At 35.7% G+C, this 21403-nt stretch overlaps 1 protein-coding gene across 1 annotated transcript in view; it reads left to right on the forward strand.

Annotated features, from left to right (window-relative positions):
* Positions 1-17080, forward strand: part of Nmt (N-myristoyl transferase) — a 59783-nt gene extending 42703 nt beyond the window's left edge. Inside the window, exons 7-12 of the mRNA XM_089093581.1 lie at positions 176-346; positions 4837-5017; positions 8437-8554; positions 10420-10565; positions 11039-11176; positions 16970-17080. Coding sequence (XP_088949707.1) covers positions 176-346; positions 4837-5017; positions 8437-8554; positions 10420-10565; positions 11039-11176; positions 16970-16990 — 775 coding nt within the window. The 3' untranslated portion in view covers positions 16991-17080. The remainder of the gene's footprint in view (positions 1-175; positions 347-4836; positions 5018-8436; positions 8555-10419; positions 10566-11038; positions 11177-16969) is intronic.
* Positions 17081-21403: the final 4323 nt, after the last annotated feature.

The raw sequence follows: 21403 nt of genomic DNA on the forward strand, positions 1-21403 counted from the left end.
TTTCTCTGTCTTTCCCCTTCTCTCTCCATCTCTCTCTCTCTCTCTCTTTCCCCCTCTCCTTCTTTCTCTTTGTCCCCCTCTCTCTCTCTCTCTCTTTCTTTTGTCTTCCTCACCCCTCTCTCTCTCTCGGTCTATATCTCTATCTCTTCAACTTTCCAAACTTATGTCCTTTTAGTGAGCAGCGGATGGTAGAAATCAATTTTTTATGTGTCCATAAGAAGCTTAGATCAAAAAGAGTTGCTCCAGTATTAATCAAGGAAATCACAAGAAGAGTTCACCAAACAGGTTGTTTCCAAGCAGTTTATACAGCTGGCGTTCTGCTTCCAAAACCCTTGGCGACTTGCAGGTAAGATACGTCTTTCCATTTTGTGTGTCTAAGAATATAGCATGAACATATCTGCAAAGAGGAGAATAGCCGTGAAAGAGCAGAAGCGCGAGTTCCCTTCTGGCAATCATCTGAGTATATTCTTGAATACTCCTAAAAGGGACAGTTTAAACTGTCAACTGATTTGATTTTTTTCCCCTTAAAAAATGTTATTTTTGTTGCAGGCATAGGACAGAGATATAACCCTGCTTTTATCCACGGATAAATAATCTTAGGGCCTCATCATTTCCCACAAAATTGCCGTTTTTACTGATACGTATAAATCTACAAGCAGTTTCAGTTAAAATGAAATAGGGTGATATAGTTTATCGATGAAACATAGGCATAAAACTCAAAATATAGAGTAATTTCATTTGAAGTTGGATATGGGTTTGTCTTTGGCTACGAGAGAATACGCTAAACTCGCTGCCAAGGATTCTTCGTGACGAAATTTGGTTTTTGTGAAATTAGGATTTTGATACAATGTCCTGATTATCGGTTTATTACTGATGGGTTTTTATTTCGCATTTCCAAAATTCTCGAACTAATATTGGTTAAACTAAACTGAATATGGCGTTCTTCTTATTTAAACGTCTTACTTTATCAGAAACAACTCGGCTAAGGTAATTTAAAAGGTGACGTGCTAATATTCTTTTATAAGCTGATTTTTATCGTATATAAGGCTGTACATCCGGGGGGAGGGGCCTTCGGCTCCTTAGGAAATGCTGAGGTGTGTTATTGTTTCTGAAGTTTCTCGGGCTCTCTGTGCTTTTTGTCTTTTTACTGCGTGCATGCCTGATTCTACAGAGTTGAATGAGAACATTGGATTGACTGGTTCAAGTATGTTTTAAAATAGGCGTTGGGAATGACACATTATTTAGATTATATTACAATTAAATTCATATCATATTCGCCATTCATCACCTTTTCCAAATATAATAATTGCTACCATCACGACTCCCAATGAAACTCTTAAATGGACAATCGAAGTGACACAGGATTACTCATATTTTTTTGTAGTAGGCCTGTGAAAACATACAATTCAATTCAAAACTCTATACAAAGCTGATATTTTATAGTCATCTACTCCAAACACATGGACTTATTCATTAAAATCCTTAATTTTAAGCTATTTTTAATTAAAGTCATTTTCAACGCTGTCAATTGTTCAATAAGCGCAAAGATGGAGAAGCAAGATTGAAATATTTCAAGTTAAATTGAGACGTTAATCATGTTTAATCGTAGGAGAACTTTCATGTGGAAAAAATGACTCAAATATTAACAGATTATTGATTTCTCTACCAAATTATACGTTTTTTCTTAGTTCTACTGAACAAGCAATCAAGCACTGTAAATGAGATTTGTAACTGTGGCAATTGTTATATTTGAAAAAGTACATCGTTATATTTGAAAACATTGCTTGTTTAGTAGAACTAAGAAAAACGTATCATTCCAATCGAATGAGCCCCTTTTGAAGTCTCTACAACAGCGCTTTCTATGAAGACCTTGCAACCTCCAAGGGTATAGCTTGGAATCCTTACCCTGAGGGTTGTGGGGGGGGGGGGGTTGTCATCCTCAAAAACTTAATTTCCAGAACTTTCAGGTACGTTGAAAAAAATGGCTATCTTAAAATTTTGATTGGATGTGTCCGGAGAAATGGTGGGCGTAAGAGGGGGTTTAGTTGCCCTCCAATCACTTTTTACTATTTAAAAGGGCAGTAGCCCTTTCAATGTCCAATCGAATGAGCCCTTTTTTTAAGTTTCTACGAAAACTCTTTCTAAAAAAAAAATTTATGTGCCCCCAGGGCATAACTTACATACCCTGAGGGCTGTGGAGGGAGATTGTCATCCTCAAAGACCTAATTTCCAGAACTTTAAACTACGTTGAACAAAATGGCTATCTCCAAATTTTGATTGGATGTTTTTGGGGAAATGATGAGGATGAGAGGGGTGTTAGTTGCCCTCTAATCACTTTTGACTATTAAAAAGGGCACTAGCCCTTTCAATTTCCAATCGAATGAGCCCTTTTTGAAGTTTCTACAATAAAACTTTCTACAAAAACCTTATATGCCCCCCAGGGCATAACTTGCGACCCTTTCCCTATGGGCTGGGGGGGGGGGGGTCATCATCCTCAAAGACGTAATTTCCAGAACTTTAAACTACCTTGAAAAAATGGCTATCTCAAAATTTTGATTGGGTGTGTTTGGGGAAATGGTGGGCGTGAGAGGGGGGTTAATTGCCCTCCAATTACTTTCGATTATTGAAAAGGGCGCTAGACCTTTCAATTTCCAATTGAATGAGCTCTTTTTGAAGCCTCTACAATAACACTTTCTATAAGAAACCTTATATGCCCCCAGGGCGTAACTTGCATCCCTTGCCCTGAGGGCTGTGTGTGGGGGGGGGGGGTGTCATCCTCAATGACATAATTTGCAGAACTTTTAACTACGTTGAAAAAATGGCTATTTCAAAATTTTGATTGAAGGTGGGCGTGAGAGGGGCGTTAGTTGTCCTCCAATCATTTTCGACTATTAAAAAGGGTACTAGCCCCTCCAATTTCCAATCGAATGAGCCCTTTTTGAAGCTTTTACGACAACACTTTCTATGAAAAACCTTATTTGCCCCTAGGGCTTAACTTACAACCCTCGCCCTGAGGGTTACGGGTTATTGTCATCTTCAAAGACCTAATTTCTAGAACTTTAAACTACGTTGATCAAAATAGCTATCTCAAAATTTTGATTGGATGTGTTTTGGGATATGATGGGCACGAGAGGGGGGGGGGGCTAGTTGCTCTTCAATCACTTTCGACTATTAAAATGGCACTAGTGCTTTTAATTTCCAATCGAATGAGCCCCTTTTGAAGTCTCTACAACAGCGCTTTCTATGAAAACCTTATAAGCTCCCAGGGCATAGCTTGCAATCCTTACCCTGAGGGTTGCGGGGAGGGGGGTCATCCTCAAAAACTAAATTTCCAGAACTTTCAGGTACGTTGAAAAAAATCTCAAAATTTTGATTGGATGTGTCTGGGGAAATGGTGGGCGTAAGAGGGGGTTTAGTTGCCCTCCAATCACATTAGACTATTAAAAAGGGCACTATCCCTTTCAATTTCCAATCGAATGAGCCCTTTTTTTAAGTTTCTACGAAAACCCTTTCTAAAAAAATTTATATGCCCCCAGGGCATAACTTACATACCCTGAGGGCTGTGGAGGGAGATTGTCATCCTCAAAGACCTAATTTCCAGAATTTTAAACTACGTTGAACAAAATGGCTATCTCAAAATTTTGATTGGATGTTTTTGGGGAAATGATGGGTATGAGAGAGGTGGTGGTTGCCCTCTAATCACTTTTGACTATTAAAAAGGGCACTAGCCCTTTCAATTTCCAATCGAATGAGCCCTTTTTGAAGTTTCTACAATAAAACTTTCTACAAAAACCTTATATGCCCCCAGGGCATAACTTGCGACCCTTTCCCGGCGGGCGGGGGGGGGGGTCATCTTCCTCACAGACGTAATTTCCAGAACTTGAAACTACGTTGAAAAAATGGCTATCTCAAAATTTTGACTTGGTGTGTGTGGAAAAATGGTGGGCGTGAGAGGGGGGTTAATTGCCCTCCAATTACTTTCGACTATTGAAAAGGGTACTAGACCTTTCAATTTCCAATTGAATGAGCTCTTTTTGAAGCCTCTACAATAACACTTTCTATAAGAAACCTTATATGCCCCCAGGGCGTAACTTGCAACCCTTTCCCTGAGGGCTGGGGGGGGTCATCTTCCTCAAAGACGTAATTTCCAGAACTTGAAACTACGTTGAAAAAATGGCTATCTCAAAATTTTGACTGGGTGTGTTTGGGGAAATGGTGAGAGAGGGTTAATTGCCCTCCAATTACTTTCGACTATTGAAAAGGGTACTAGACCTTTCAATTTCCAATTGAATGAGCCCTTCTTGAAGCCTCTACAATAACACTTTCTATAAGAAACCTTATATGCCCCCAGGGCGTAACTTGCATCCCTTGCCCTGAGGGCTGTGTGGGGGGGGGGGGGGTTGTCATCCTCAAATTACATAATTTCCAGAACTTTTAACTACGTTGAAAATATGGCTATCTCATAATTTTGATTGGTTGTGTTTGGGGAAATGGTTGGCGTGAGAGGGGAATTAGTTGCCCTCCAATCACATTCGACTATTAAAAAGGGCACTATCCCTTTCAATTTCCAATTGAATGAGCACTTTTAGAAGTTTCTACGACATCGCTATCTATAAAAAGCTGATATGCCCCTAGGGCATAACGGTCTATTGCGCTGCCTATGATATCTCAGTGCAGAAACTTTGAATATAATAGTATGAAGACACATATGAAGAGCAACGGGACCTGTATCATGGAGGGGGAGGGTCAAGCATGTGCTATAAAAAGTGTGTATTAAAGGTTTTGCTTCTAAAAATTTTATTTTCAGGAATAAATCGTTCACTTTGACTATTTTAGATACTGGCACCGTTCATTAAATCCAAAGAAGTTGATAGAAGTTGGATTCTCGCACTTATCTAGGAACATGACTATGCAACGAACAATTAAATTATATCGACTTCCTGAACAGACCAAAACTGTTGGTTTTAGGTCTTTAGAAAAAGAAGACGTTCCAGCGACGAGAAAATTACTAATGACGGTTGGTTGTTCCATATGTAGTTTGACTGTTCCCAACCAGGGTTTATGAACTTATAAGGGTCGGGTAGAATTATTAGCGGGGTTTCTTGACCTTGGATTTTTTTTTTCATTAGATTTATAAATCTTAATAATTATGGTGAGAAAAATAAAGAAAACACTGGATTGGTTGTTTTTAAAAGCAATCGAAATAATTGATATTACAAAAAAAAAACAATGCTTATTGCTCAATTATACAAATGAATTTGTTTTCATTTTTTTTTTTTTTAACTATGGTTGATCAAATTCAAGTAGTTGTCTTTCAATTTTGAAAGGGTGTCATTTGAACGGTAATGAGTTCTAGTGAAAAGCCGAAAGAGTTCGGAGGGTAACTAGACCCCCTCCCCCACCATTTTGGCACCTCTGCCCTTTGTGGCCGAAAGTGGCGTCGAGTAGAAATTTCGAGTTAGCTAATTTCGAGGAAGATTTATAAACAAATTTTCGGAGAAATTTAGGCCTGTTGTACATTGCTGAACTTGGGATCTTGTGTGTGTGTTTTTTTTTTTTTTTTTTTTTTTTTTTTTTTTTTTCAAAAATATTTAATTTTTTCAAAGGAAATTCCCTCGAAACGACCCTAGCTTATGCAAATGGCTATTTTTAAGTGAAAAAGTTTATCAGTAAATTGAGTTTGAAAGTTGAGAATTTTATTCCTGTTTAGAATATGGATTGTACATTGGGAACTTTAGAGTGAGAAAAATCAAAATGTATGAAATTATGTTTCTAGAGGCAAACGCACTGAAATACTCCGAATATGATGCTTGAAACGAACAAAATTAAGATTAAAAAATTACAGATGATGATGAGCAAAATATTGGCTTGGGACATATTGTTGAACTGATGATCTTGCAGATATTTTGGTAAAGAGTATTTTAGGTTTTTCGAAAACATTTAGGAAAACCATCCTGCTTATCCAAATGAATAATTTCAAGTAGAATTGTTTTTTAAAGAAAATGAATTAGAAAAGTGAGATTTTGGATCTGAAAAGAGTGACACATTTAGAAATCAACGTTAAGAGCGAAGCAAGTAAAGCATAATCGATTAGCTCTATACTTCACCTCTTCCCTGTATCACCCTCAAACCACGATCAGAAGGGCCGCTCAAATAGAATAGAGGGTCGTAGAATATTGGAAGAGCAATTTATCGTACAAAATTTAGGTTTTGGTGCCCTGTTTATGCATTGGAAGTGAGGAAGTGGGGTTAACAATGTCCTTTCTTTCCCTTTTTGGTTCCAACTCCCATCATGCCAAGACGTAGTGTGACTGATGAAAGTCAAAATTGTCATTCCAATCAGAAAAAAATTATAATTAGAGAATCGAGAAGCAAACTTCCTATAATATCCTCAGTATGATTCAAATGAGGGTATTATAGGGAGCAGAAATTTAACTAAAACAAGTTGTTTTTTTTACGCAAGTAAAGGGTGGTGATAATATTAAAAACAACAGAAATGATCATATTTTTGAGGGGGCTGTCGTCCATTCAACCTCCCCCCTTTTTCTCCAATCTTTATGCTAAATTTTGACTCTTTTCCACCAATGGTTCAAGAACAAATTCTCTAATAGAAGAAAAATGTAATATAAAGGCCATTCATTACTTAACAGTTCCTTTGAAATCGAAGATTCGATTTATCTAGTTATGCTTTAACATTTTGCTTGCGTTTTGTAGGTTTGCTAAATACCTGTGTCAACTCCCTCCGTCGTCCCAAAATTTAAACTTAGCTTGGAGATTCGGAGTAGTTGAACCTGAGTAATCTCTAACTCAATTAATTAAAAAAAAACATAACAGTAAGAAAGTGAATTTTTGCTTGGTAGCCTCTGCCAGTGTATCGCGTTGCCAGTGTTTGCCGAATTCACACTTTAGAGTAAAAAAACACATACAAAAAAGAACAAGCAAATGTGTCAGAAAAATTATCAAAATGCCTAAAAGGTTGTAAAAAATGTCAAAAATAATTAAAACTCACCAAATTAAAAGGGAATAAACTAAGTAAAAAATACAAGGATTATTTAGTCTTGCGACTAAAACCTACAAAACACAATTTGGTTGTTTTTTTGTTTTTCTTTAACTGAAGAGAAAGCAAAAAAAAGGCAAAAAACATTGAACAAATTTAGGGTAAAAAAGAGGGGGCTAAAAGTTCTTCTATATCCTTCAGTTGACAATTTTATTGGGGTAAGAATGGGGATATTTCTTGAAGCAGAACGAAAGAGGTGAGGTCAAAGGGGGAGGGATTGGCTTGGGAAACAGTAATTTGTCCAGGGTTTATGTAGGGTGTTGTTTGCGATACGCAAGAATTGTGCGTATCGCACATTGTGAAGCTATTGTGTGTATATTTGGGTAGTGAGAATATCTATGTGATGTTAATATAACTTGTTGTTACAAGCGCTGTTTCTTTTCGTTCTTTGTTTTTCACTGTGTGCTGTATTTACTTTATGACAAGTTTACAATAAATAAGGATAATAATAGTGATAAAGTTTTTATTTCAAGATTTTGAAGGGTAGTAAAGATGTTGTAAATAAAGAGTTGCAGCTACTATCTGGCAATATGTATGGCATGAAATGGATTCAGTTAAATACTAGTTAAAATTTATTATAAAGAGTGAGAGTTGCGGGGGGGGGGGCGTTCCCCTCATATGCAGGATATTTTCTGTTCGTTTTCAGTTTTTTTGTTGCTTTTTCATTTCATTTGTAGAAAAAGTATAAAGCCCTAGCTTGTTTCCTTAAAAAAAAAATTAAAAATTCATGTTCGTCTTAAAAAAAAAAAAAAAAAAATTATTCTACAAAGAGAAGTTGTCTGAGCACATTTCATTTTATTCTATTTATTTCCAGGATATGATAATGTTTTGACAAGTTTTTTCGCTAAAACTGAATGTTTTAGGGCACTCAATATTCGTGTTATAATTGTAATATTTTATAATTTTAAGTATGATAGAATACAATGCATTATTACGTCTTTAAATTCAAATTTTTGGATGCATTACATTCTACGACTGGGGATTCATATATGCTTGGCTATAACCGCTTCGCCTTATCCCCCCCCTTATCTCATTGTTTTTTATTCCTAAAACTATTTCGACCATGTTTAATTTGAGCTAATCTTGAAGTTGGTATACTTGTGTCATTATTTAGGATCTGACCTACCCTTGCATTTACTTAAAAGAAGCAGGCTACAATTCTTTTACTTGCTATCTTTCCCTCCCTTCTTGTCCCTCTTCTCTCTCTTTCTTACTTTTTTCCCTTGTCTATCTCTCCTTTCACGATGATTACACACATGACAAGCCATAGATATATCGCATGACGTTTACTTTTTCTGCTGCAGTTTTAATGCTGATAACGAATCTAAAAACTGTTTCTTGGAATCTTCTCAATAACTTTCTTGTTCTTATTCTTCCAGTATTTAAAGAAATTTGACCTAGTTCCCACAATAGATGATGAAGAATTTGCTCATTGGTTCCTGCCTCGTCCAGGTGTAATTAATTCCTATATTGTTCAACAAGATGGTGCAATAACAGGTTAGTTTATTGTGGATATAGGCAATTTTTAGGACAAATAAGTTCCTGCTTGGAATAAGCTGAAGGTGGATCAATTTCGTCTCTGGCTTAATCGCTTTTAAATTTCCAGGTGCCATCTCCGTTGGTTTTCCCACCGTTTATTACTTTCCGGGATTAGTTTTAGCCTGACACAATGATTAAAAGGAATATATAGAAGTTTTACTTCGTATTTTTAGAATGTATTGTTAAGCTCAATTGAATGCAAAATTGGGATTTCAAGCTGTCCCTTGGGAAATAGACACTTGGCGCCCATGACAAATGCCTCAGGTGTCAAAAATATATAATAGCACAACTGCTAAACGCTAAAAGCAAGAGAAATTAAAAGGAAAACAGTGAAATAGCACAATATTGCAACTCCCCGTGGGTAAATACGTTGTTTTTTCAAAGGGAAATAAAGGAAAATTTTGAACAGCTTCTAAGTTCCTTTTTTGTGTTAGTATTTCATATCATTACCCAAATTTTCTTTTCTTTCTTTTGCACAACACTAAAAAACAAAATTTGGGCTTTCATTTACCTCTTGGACCATAATGGTTCAGATAAGTTCTATGCTTAAAGAACTAAATGACTGGACGCTAGAACCGGTTTACTGAGTCAATTATGATGTATTTTACCTATGATTTCGAACTGGGATTTTTTTTTTCTTGATTAAAGATCTTTTTTTCTTTTTTTAACACTGAACTTTTCTACTTTGCAAATTTTTAATATTTCTCCTGTGAATTATAATCGAATTGGTGTAAACTAAAGAAATTTAATGTATTAAACCTACGATTTTCGGAGTAAGGTATCATAACCGCCTGTCTGTGTGTCGCACCTAATTCCTGAAAAAAAGGAAGGAGGATGTCTTGGTAGATCCAGTGAATTTATATCTCTTATTATTGGATCCTAACGCGGATAACTTCTTACACGGATCCTAAAAATCAGCACGAGACACTTACGCAGCTCAGTGATATCTGAAATAAATTCATGGGCGTGGCCATTACATGAATGCCACAAATTGCATCCCTAACTTACCATTGCTGGTCTGTTAATGCTCTGACAGAACCTCTTCATCTGTTGGTTTTGTATTTGGTTCAGCATTCACACTTGCAACATCATCAGGGCTGCAAATTCTCTGAAACCCTTGACAAAGTTGCATTCATTGGCTATAATTGTCCTTATTTTTTGTAAGCTAGGCTATGTTCTCTTGTCCATGTCAAATTTTTTTAAATAATATTTTGCTATTTCTTTTCTATACAGAGTGGTCTTCAGGAAAAGTTTTCAGTTCAGAAAAGTACTGCTTTAAGAAACTAGAACCTCTAACTGATCCTAATCCTCTAGGAATTCAAAGGAAACAACTGAACCTGAGTCTTGAGCGTCACTAGCTAAATAATAATCCTTACAGGGCCTTTATGTAGTGTTCCTGTACTTAACCTAACCTACCATCAAGTACGAGAGGAAGTTAGATGTTGATTGAAGGGCTCCCTTCAAGAACACGTCCAAACAGTTCTTACAAATAGCAGAAACTTTGCTTCTTCAACTATCTTAATTTTGAAATATTTTCCTTCAAGGATTGTTGAAACTTAAATTTAGGCCATCATGCTTTATTGCAGTTTAAACTTTTTCGCTGCTCCGATGATTTGAACACATAAAATTCGTTCCGAAGCGGCCCGGAACGACGAGTCATATGCTGGTCAGAATAAAATTCGGTATGTTCTTACATGATTGGAATTAACACTGGATGTCAAAGTATTTTGAAATTCAAATACAAGGTAAAGGTAATACATATACCAAACAAATTTAAGTAAAATACCACTCATCCCTGGGATTAATTCATGTTCTTATTGTAGATATGGTAAGCTATTACACTCTCCCATCGACTGTGATGAGTCATCCGACACACAAAAGTATAAAAGCTGCTTATTCCTTTATGAATGTCTCCACAAAAACAAAATGGACGGACCTGATGAATGATGCATTAATAGTGGCGAAAAACGTAAGCTAATATTTGGTATATTTTGACATTGTTAAGATATTTAAACTTTGAAAATTTGACTGTACAGTTATTTCATTGATATTTCTTTTTACTTTGTTCCAGTATAATAAAAATAAACCAAGAAGGTGTTCCATAATTCACTGGAAAATATATATATCTTGATAAATATATATACTCAAAAACCTCCCCCCCCCCTGGTTTACATACCTTGGTATCTCGCCCTATAAATCGGTAAATTTCGTATGATGTCAGGAAATGTACATATTGGCATTCGAAGTATGAACTAATCCCTTTCTCCTAAAAATAAATGTTCAAACTTTTATTTTGTAGGACTTATTGGGAAAGGGTCATTAAAAATGAATCTTCACTTTGGTGTCCGAAGAAGAGCCTTTTAAACTATACGAGTGGCTGAATGAGGTATAGTTGGTACTTGTAAAGTTTAAACCTTTTATTCGACTGTATTTTTTTTCTAGGATGGGTACGACGTATTTAATGCTTTAGATTTAATGGAAAATAAAGAATTCTTAGAGGCTTTGAAGTTTGGAATTGGCGACGGAGAACTTCACTATTATATTTACAATTGGAAGTGTCCTACTATGCCATCTGAAAAGGTTTGTTGTTTTATTTTTCTTTTTTTTTAGTTTGTATCAGCTTCATAACTGTTGGATGTGTGGGTTTTCTACATTGACCTCTATTTCTTATTTATCATATGTGTAGTTTAACCAAGTGCAATAAACATGGTGTAGGTACTTCCAATATATTTCTCTACTGAAGGAGGATTGGAGCTCTGAATGAAAATCATATAAAGAGGGGGCTGCGCCTCTTATTTTTCAGTTGGAACACTATTTTAGAAACCAAACAATAGATTTTTTGAGAAAATTTGAACTTGCCCTTTTAAAGTAGACCAATCTTCTAATCTGCCTAAACTAATTTACAGTTTTCTTAAGGAGTCCATGACTGTGAACTGTCAGGCCACCATGAGCTGTTGAACGGAGAACGAGCATATGGAACGAACTATGTTGAGGAACATAGGCATATATATTGTTATGTTCCTAGCATGTCAAACAAGGGATAGGGGGTGAATTCATCGTTCTATAAGTAATATGATTGAAAACTTATTAAAATATTTAGCTATCTATATATATGGATATAAACTTTATTTTCCTGAACTACCACCCCTCCCCCCTCCAAAACAAAATGAACTTTCAATTTTGCTCTATGAATTTTGTTCTTTTTACAAACATTCCTCCAGACTTTTTAAAACGGTGATTTTATCGTTAAGAAGGGGCATGGGAAGAGTTCATCCCTCTTTAGATAATTTGATGAACAATCTATTAGTTTTTAAGAGAACGTAAGATTTATTCCCAAAAAAACGGTTATAACAAGCCTAGATAGACTGAATTCGCACTTCAAAGTCAAACTTAAAAAAAAATGCAGGAAAAAGAAGAAACAAATATGACAAGATGGGGTCTGAAACAAAAGAAAACATGTCAAAAATTAAAAACAATACAAACTAGTAAAATTCATAAAGGGATTCAACTGGTTGATAAAAATACAATTACAATTGAGCCTTTGTGAGTGATATGTGGAGCGATCTGTATATACGAATATATTAATCCATAACATCCTTAGAAACTGAGGTAATATTGTCACTAGAAGAGGAGGTTGTGATCTTGAAATGCGCACCATAAAATCTTAGGCAAACTCAAGTTAGTATTGACGCAGGCGAGCGGAGTGGCTTTCATGTGTTATTTTTTTCTCCCAAGCCTCTGGGTATGGAAGAAGTTTAAAAACTTCAAAGGGAAATTCAAATTCGACTGGAAATTCAAATTTCTAGTGCCTTTTTTTAGAGTCAGAAGTAATTGGAGAGCAAACAGCCCCCTCCCACACCCTATTAATTGTCCAGTATCTCGGTAACAGCTGCTGAGGGTGTTGAGTTAAAACTTTAAAAGAATGTTCAGAGGGATGTTGAATTAAACCAAAAGACGATATGTGCATGTAGGTAGTCAAAAGGGTGCATGCGTAATATCTCAGGAACGGATAAGGGTATTAAATCAACACTTTGAAAGAATCGTGAAGTAAATCGAAAGATTTGTTGATCAATGTTGTCAAAACAACGTATCTGTAATATCTCTTGAACGGCTAAGGGTATTAATTTGAAACTTTCTGTGGATCGTGACGGGGTGTTGCGTTAAATAAAGAGACGCTATTTGCATGCTATCACAAAGGTGTATATGCAATATTTAAGGAACAGCTAAGGGAATAGGTAAGTCGAAAGTTTCAGGGAGTGTTGAGGGATGTGCCAAAATAGGCAAAAGTTGCTATGTGCATATGGGTTCTCACAAGATCGTATGTGTAATACCACAGGAAATACTAAGGGTATTAAGTGAAAACTTTCAGGAAATGTTAAGGGGGGTGCTGCACTGATGTCAAAGAGTCGTGTTCGCAATTTCTTAGGGACAGCTAAGGGTTTTAAGTTGAAATTTTCAGAGAATGTTGAATTAAATCAAGAGAAATTATGTGCATTTAGACTGTCAAACAAGGATATCTGTAATACATCAGGAATGGTTAAGGGTGTTAAATTAAAACTTCCAGTGACTGTTGATGGGGATGTAGAGCTAAATCAAAATACACTGTGTGGATCCAGGTTGTTAAAACGGCATATCTGCAATATCTCCGGAATGGTTTAGAATAAAAAGAAGTCTTTTTAATAAATGAGCTCAAAATGTGTTTATTTCTCCCAAAACCACTTTAAAAAAAATATAATACAATATAATTCTTAAACAAAAAAAATTGTCCATCAAATTTCGTCTATACTCAAGGTTGTAACAGGTAGTTGCTACTTGTCTCAAGGCTATAGAAGTAAAGTCATGTAATCAGAGGCAATGCTATAGCGTTGCCTATACTAAAAGCCATACGGCTCCAATGTTTTATTATTATTTATTTATTTAATTTTCCTAAAGGCACTTCATATGGAAGGGGTCGTCATATAAACTTCAGAGGGGGCTCATTCGATTGAAAATCGGAAGTTCTAGTGCCCTTTTTTAGAGTCAAAAGTGATCGGAGGGCAACTAGCCCCACGTCCTTTTTTCCCAAAATACATCCGATAAAAATTTTGAGTTAGCCATTTTTTGAAGATAGTTCAAAGATCATATAACGGTTCTCAGTCGTTGTAAGTTATGTTCTAGGGGCATATACGGTTCTTATAGAATTGATGCTCGTATAATCTTCAGAGAGGGCTCATTTGATTAGAAATTGAAAGTTCTTGTTCATTTTTTAAGAGTCAAAAGACATCGGAGGGCAACTAGCCCCCCCCCCACGCCCTTTTTTCTCAACAAAATTCTGATAAAAATTTTGAGATAGCCACCATTTTGTTAGAAATAGTTCAAAATCGGATAATAAAAACTCCGGAGTCGACACAACCCCCAGAGCCCAGGGGCAAGTGTTTTAAGTTATGCCACGGGGTTATATAAGCTTTTTATGTAAAGGGAGGTTGTATAAACTTCAGAGGTGACTCATTTGATAGGAAATTGAAAGTTCTAATTACCTTTTCTTGATTCAAAAGGGATCGGAGGGCTTCTATCCCCCCCCCCCCGCGCACACACACACACTCTCTTTTCCCCAAATGCATTGGATCGAAATTTTGAGACTGCCAATCTATTTGAAATGGTCCAACGATAAGATTACAGAAGCTTCGGGTCAACACACACCCCCCCCCCAGAGCCCAGGGGAAGGGTTGTAAATTATGCCCTGGGGGTATATAAAATTCTTATGGGAGAAGTGGTCGTATAAACATCAGAGGAGACTCAAATGATTAGAAATTAAAAGTTCTAATTTCCTTTTTAAGAGTCAATGTGATCCGATGGCAACTAGCCCCCCCCCCCCCGCCAACCCTCTTTTCCCCAAATACGTCCGATCGAATTTTTTTATATAGCCATTTTATTCAAAGTAGACCACATATCATATAAGAAAGACTCCAGGGATAAAACAGCCCACCAGAACCTGGGGGTAAGTGTTGTAAATTATGTCCCGGGGGCCTATATGGTTTTTATGGAAGGGATGGCTGCATAAACTTCGGAGGGAGCTCATTCGATTATAAATCGGAATATTTAGTGCCCTTTTTAAGATTCAAAAGTCATTGGAGGGTAACTAGCCCTCCTCTCCTCCCCCCCCCCAAGGCCCCTCAACCTAAGCTCATGTGATTCAAATTTTGAGATAGCCATTTTGTTCAAAATAGTTTAAAGATCAAATATCAAAAACTTAGGGATCAACACAACCCCACATAGCCCGGGGGAAGTGTTGTAAGTTATGCCCCGGGGTAAGATTAGGTTTTTTGTAAGGGGTGGTCGTATAAACAACAGAGGTGGCTCATTTGATTGGAAATTAAAATTTCTATTTACCCTTTTATGAGTCACCAAAAGTGATCGGAGGGTATATACCCCCCCCCCACCATGTTTTCCCCAAAAGCCCAAATCAAGCAGTAGCTTTTAGAATTTTAAAGTGAAAGAAGGAGGCAAAATCCAAACTCTTGCCTGTAGAGGTTTTTATTCGTTTCAAGCTTAAATTGCATATTCAATTTAAATTTCACTCGTTTTAAGATTTGTTTGCTTATTTATATTAGTACTTATTGTATGTTTGTTTGCTATGATTGTTTATTTAATTTATGTTTGTTTTGAGCTTCATTTATATTTCAATAGCAAAATATTTTTGTTCGTTTGAAGCTTGATTGGTATACTCAAGCTTTACTCGTTTTAAGATTTATTTATATATTTATATTAGCACCTGTTGTATGTTTTTTTGCTGGCACTGTTTATTTAATTTCTGTTCGTTTTGGGTTTCATTTATATTTCAATAGCAAAATATTTTGTTCGTTTTAAGGTTGATTTGCATACTCTAGTTTTATTCATTTTAAGATTTATTTATTCATTTATAATAGTACCTGTTGCATGTTCTTTTGCTGTGATTGTTTATTTAATTTCTGTTCGTTTTGGGTTTCATTTCTTCTTTAATAGTAATTTCTGGTCGTTTTTAGTTTGAGTTATTGTAGGTTTCTATTTCTTCTGATCTTAAGTTTAATATGGCCTTTACTTTTCTTTAGAAAACTTATTTTTCTGAAAGTTTTTTTTTTAAATTGATAATTTAAAAAATGAGCGGTAATTACCACAAACTGCATTAAGACTTACGACCTTCAAAAAGCCGGAGTGTCATTTGCGCTTTACCGACAATAGAACACATTTTTAAACATTTTCTCTTATAACGTTAATGAATCCAAGATTTGCTGAATCTACTATTAATGAATGTCATTGTATATTAAACTATCACTCTACTTTCATTAGTTCTTTTTGGCAATCTTGGTTATTATGGAAATTCTTTTCCTTGTTGTTGATGTTTTTACAAATAAGAATCACTGTTTTTATGTCAAAACTGTCATACTGTTAAGTGACATTCAAGTCGCTATTAGTTATGATAGTAAGGGAAGGAAACAGGTAACACCACCCTCATTTGTAAACCTTGATTGTTTTTTTTCTGTGTTTTATTTTTATGTTGTGACAACTAAACACACTGCTCGAAATGAAAATTGTCTTCAATAAAGTGCAAAGACTCTAGTCATTCGTGATAATTATTTCTGTCCGTATTAAGGCTCAATTATTATATGGCTTTATTTCAGCTCATCTTTGCTTAATTTAGACCCTTTACTTTTTTTGAAAACTTCTTTTTATAAAAAGAGCTTTTTAATTAATTTAGGATAGATCAAGCACAGATTAATTAATTAAAACGGTGTATTTAAACAGTATAAAAGAACTAAAAAATATCTTTCAGATGGGAATAGGGGTTGTTTGTTGAGTTTTGGAAACCACTTAGATAATTTAGACAGTTGTGTGTCCGTCTCTTTTGAACAGAGACTTTTTTTTCTCCTGGAAATAAAATTTTCATTGGCTGTTTATTTAATATGAGTATGTTTCTTCAGTTTTCTGAATGTCCGTAAACAAGCTCGTACGTAAGGCGGGTATGGTCATTAATGTCATATAATAGTGAGTCATTTAGTCTTTTTTTCTTTGATTCTCGTTTCAAGGATTTTTTTCCACTCTTCGCCCCGGCCTCACCCCAATCTATTCCAGCCTGTTCTGAAAACCTTGTGGATGGGCCAATAATAGACTTGCTAAATTTCAACATAGCATTTTTATTTGAAATAAATAAGTTAATAATAAACGTTTTTAAGCATCTTTGTTTTAAGTGAACTACTTTAAGGATGATCTTAGTTATTTTCTGGTATTGTGATCAATTGCCTCTCAGAGCGCTATTATATATATTACGTCACAATTCTAAGAAGACATTTCTTGTATATAGGTACTTAAAAACATATTTATTTGTGTAAATATTCTAAAAACTTCTTTCTTTTTCAGGTTGGCCTTGTTCTTCAGTAATATTCCCGCCCTTGTAAGATTTGCTTGTTTTAATTATGTTTGATTTCCAGTTTTCAAGGAAAATAGAAATAAATTTTGATTGTTACGTCATCAATCTTAATTTGATTTATTCATACTTTCTGTAGTACATGTAATCAGTGACACTTCTGGGTTTATTTGAGTGCCCTCTCCCCTTTCTCTCCATTTCCTTGACATTATAACAACTGACAAAAAGTTTAGACCTCTTAACAAATAACGATAGGAAATTCCATTCTGCGTCAAACAAAAAACCGCAGTTTCAAGTTTAATTAATAAATTTTATATCTTTATGTATTCGACTGCGTCCAATCATCGAAATGCGAAGCATGGTTTTCCTATGCTTCACCGCTAGGCTTAGGGCGTTGGGATACTTCTACAAATCAAGGGAGAACCCAACGAGGCTGAATTGATGCCATGTTTGAGGGTCGGTATGACGGTATTAAGGGTCTGACAGCAGCTGAGGCATTAAGAGCTTCCACCAGCTCAGACAGACTCCTCTGTTTAAGGCACCTCCCCTTCTTCCGCAATCTCAGGTGATTCTGGCGCATACACCAATTGGGGCCAAAAGGCGTGTCCTAATCAAACGATTATAATGCAGCGTTTGGATCTTCGGTTCAGTTGTTTGAATCTTATAATCTAATCCATGATTAAAGACCTTCATTGCCCTAAGAGGCCCTGAAAATCTACTCTTTTCCAATTTTTCTCCCATGCCCGAAGTAGGTGGAGTCCGAAGGAAAACGACATCTTCCAACTTGAAGGGGCAAAACCTAATTCAACTGGACACTTCCTCACAAGCCGATCTAAGTCGCACCAACAATGCAGAAAAATCCATAATCAGGAGCGCTTATGGGACCCAGACTTTGACCCTGGTGTAGGAACACCAAAGATGCAAGGCGATGGAAAAGTTTAGGCTTTGGAATGTTTGTTTAAGCATTTAAAAAACAGCCATTTTTTAGAAATTAATTAAAAAGGCTTTACTTGAGAAAAGTATATCTTAAAGAGTTAAACCTTCAAACTTTTTAAGAAAATAAAGATTCCTGATATGAAAAATGTTTTACATAATTTTGGAGACCACACTGCTTTTCCATGACGATAAATAAAAGTTCAAATAGGGATAAAATCATTTTTATCACTCTATTAAAAGGATTTTATCCGTATTTGAACTTTTATTTAAAAATGTTTTACTATTATTTCTAAATAAATAAAAAGTTTTAAACAGTTAGGCAATGGAATTTTGTTGGATAATAAAAGCCTTAGATACAGAAATCCGAAATTAAGAAGAAAAAATGGATTGTAAGCCCCTCTTCAACTACATCCGATTGAGAGGGAGGAGGATACGACCTTAGTTTCTTAGAATATTAATTAAAACAGGATTTATTAGAAAATTTTAAATCTTAAAAGTGCTAATGCTCCAAAAATTTTAAGAAAATAAAATTTTTTGATGTAAAAAGGCTTTCGCTATTTAATTTCAATGAATAGTCTAAATAGTTAAAAGTTCAAATAGTTAGTTAATCGAAATTTTTTGGATAATAAAGACTTTAATTACAGAAAACAAAATTCAGAAGATAAAAAAAAATCTGGCATAGTATTCTTCTTTCCAAGTAGGTCCAATTAAGGGGTTGGAGAGAAGATGACCTATTTAAGCAGTTAAAACCAGCTAGTTTCTTGGAAACTAAATAAAAAGGGGCTTCGGGGAAAAGACAGAAGTATTCGAAGAGTCATATCAGTTTTGAGATCATGTTGCTCTTTTCTGACCTTTTTAACATGCTTGGAGTTCCTAAAGTACTTTCTGATTCTCCAAACTCTGTTTGGTTCCTTTAACCTTTTTTAGTCCCTCAGGACTTTGCTGACTCTTCTTGGGTATTGTTATCCTTCCCAACATTTTTGAGTTCACCTCGCCCTCCTTACACTCATGCGACTTCCTTTCCCTTTCCTTTACTATCTTACTGCTTGATGTGGTCCTTTCCAGCGTGTTTTATTTTTGAATGGTGTAAGGGTGTGCGTCAATCCCATACGGGGTCATATTGAGGAAATTTCTCCGATATGCGCTGTTTAAAAGTAATTAAACGGCAAGCCTGGTCACCGTCTTGTCTGTCACAACCTAAAAACAAAACTGTCAATTTAGATATTTATCAGCAGCTCATAAATGAAATTGTCAAAGAAAACTGCCAAGCAAGAAAATGTGAAATTTTATATTGCTGCATCTTAGCAATGGAGTTCTCAAGACATGCGCTGAAGTTATTATCTGCGGTCGGAAACTTGGATCTTTTAGAATTGGAATAAATAAAGACATTCGGATTAGAAATCGACGAAGCAAGAAAAATGTGAAATGTTCTTATTACATATCTTAAGTAATATTAATTAAGTTAGGAAAAATGTCCTGGAAAATTTTTCTTGTCTTAGCTATTTGTATTAAAAAAAAACATAAATCAATAGAACGACCTAGAACAGTTTGTGCTAACGAACTGTAAGTAAGGAGTGACGCGGCTCAATAGTAACCAAAACTATAAAAACGAGATTTTAATATCAGTGGACGCATCAAAATAATCGGTTTATTATGCTGATTCCAAATATATAAGATTCATTAACTTTAATTTTACCCATCAAAGACTACGAGTCTTAGAAAACTTGCCTACTTTCCGAAAAATGGGGAATTTCACCCCTAAAATGCAAATAATCTCAATGAAAATCACACCATGAGATTCAGTGTATCAGATAACCCAACTGTAGACAAAAAGAAAAATCCCGTGCTTGTTTTTTTTTTTTCAGGGGTGATGGTATTGAACCAGTGGTCCTAGAAGATCGGGAGAGGGCTCATTCAAACGGAAATTAAAAGTTCTAGTGCCCTTTTTAAGTGACCTTAAAGAGTGGAGGGCAGCTAGCCTCTTTCTTCACCAAAGTCGTGCGATCAAAATTTTGAGATTTTCATATTGTTGAGCATAGTTAAAAGGTCCAATAACTGTGCCCGTGGAGATAACATGACCCCCCACAGACCCTGATGTTAGGTTTTTAAGTTTGGGAAGCATTCATAGATTTTTTGGGTGGGGGGATTGTGACACTCATGTTCACGTAGATACTCACCATGGGGAGGGAAGTTTCTGGGGGTAAACTTTTCAGATGGAATTTTATACTGGTGGAATTTGCCAGAATTCCTAAACGAAATTATTTTTATTTGTCTTACTTTCTCTTTGCCGACTCAATTTATGTGTGAAAAATGTTAATAGTAATTTCTTGGAGTAAATTTTCTCTTGTATTGGATTGTCCAGAGTCTAGAGAACCATTGCTTGGAGGGGGGGGGGTGGATTTCTCGGCCTTATTAAAAAGAACGATCACAAATGAAAAACGAGTTTTTTTTAACTTAAATTAACCAAAAGTCAACTAAAAGTAAATAGCAACATTAAAACTTAAAACGAATAGAAATTGTTACGTGTATACGGGGGGGGTCCCATCCTAAATACCTCACTCTTGACGGTAAAGTTGTTTGTTTTTTGTTTGTTTTTTTCAAATTCGGACGACTCGTGAAACAGAAGGGTTGGTTAATTAGAACAATAGGAAGTTTTTTTCAAAGTACTAAAAACTTGTGCGTGAAGGACGAGGTATTGAGAAGGCGATACCCCCCCCCCCCCTCATATATATAATAATTTCTGTTCTTTTTAAGTTTTAGTGTTGCTCCTTACTTTCAGTTGAAAAAAAACTTCCCTCTTTTATTTAATTAGATCATGAGTTATTGCGTGACTATTAGGAGGCACACTAACTAGGGGAAGTTAGAAACCCCAGAGAAGTCTCCAATGAAGCATTGGGCCTTTATCTACTGACGACATTCAGTTAAACCTAAACTTCCCTGTCCCCCTAACCCCCGAAAATGTTCTCTATTGACGCCCTGCTGAGAGCTAGCATGTCACCATCATAGAGCCTACTACCGTGATGAGATGCATACATTCGTCTTTTCTCCTGACGGATGACAATGTTCATTGCCCATTGCAGCATCACCATCATCAATAATTATACCTCTTATAGTGCGTTATCAAACAGTTCGTGGTAACGAGCTGTAAGTAAGGAGCGAGGGCTCAATAGTAACCGAAACTATAAAAAACAGAATTTTGATAGCAATAGATACGCCAAAAGAATGGCTTATTCTGCTGATTCCAAATATTTAAGATTCATCAAGTTTAGTGTTATCAATTAAAAACTACGAGCCTGAAAAAAACTTATCTGATTTTTGAAAAAGGGGTGGGGGAACATCCGGTAAAACTAAAGGAATCCTAATGAAAATTAAGCCATCAGATTCAGTGTATCAGAGAATCCTACCGTAGAAGTTTCAAGCTCCTATATACAAAAATTTGGAATGCTCCATTTTTTTTCTAGAAGAAAGATGACGGATGCGTGTTTATTTGT

Source organism: Artemia sp. Qi Xiang Cuo, chromosome 8 (genome assembly GCF_049724085.1).
Source record: "Artemia sp. Qi Xiang Cuo chromosome 8, ASM4972408v1, whole genome shotgun sequence".
NCBI classification, from domain to species: Eukaryota; Metazoa; Arthropoda; class Branchiopoda; order Anostraca; family Artemiidae; genus Artemia; species Artemia sp. Qi Xiang Cuo.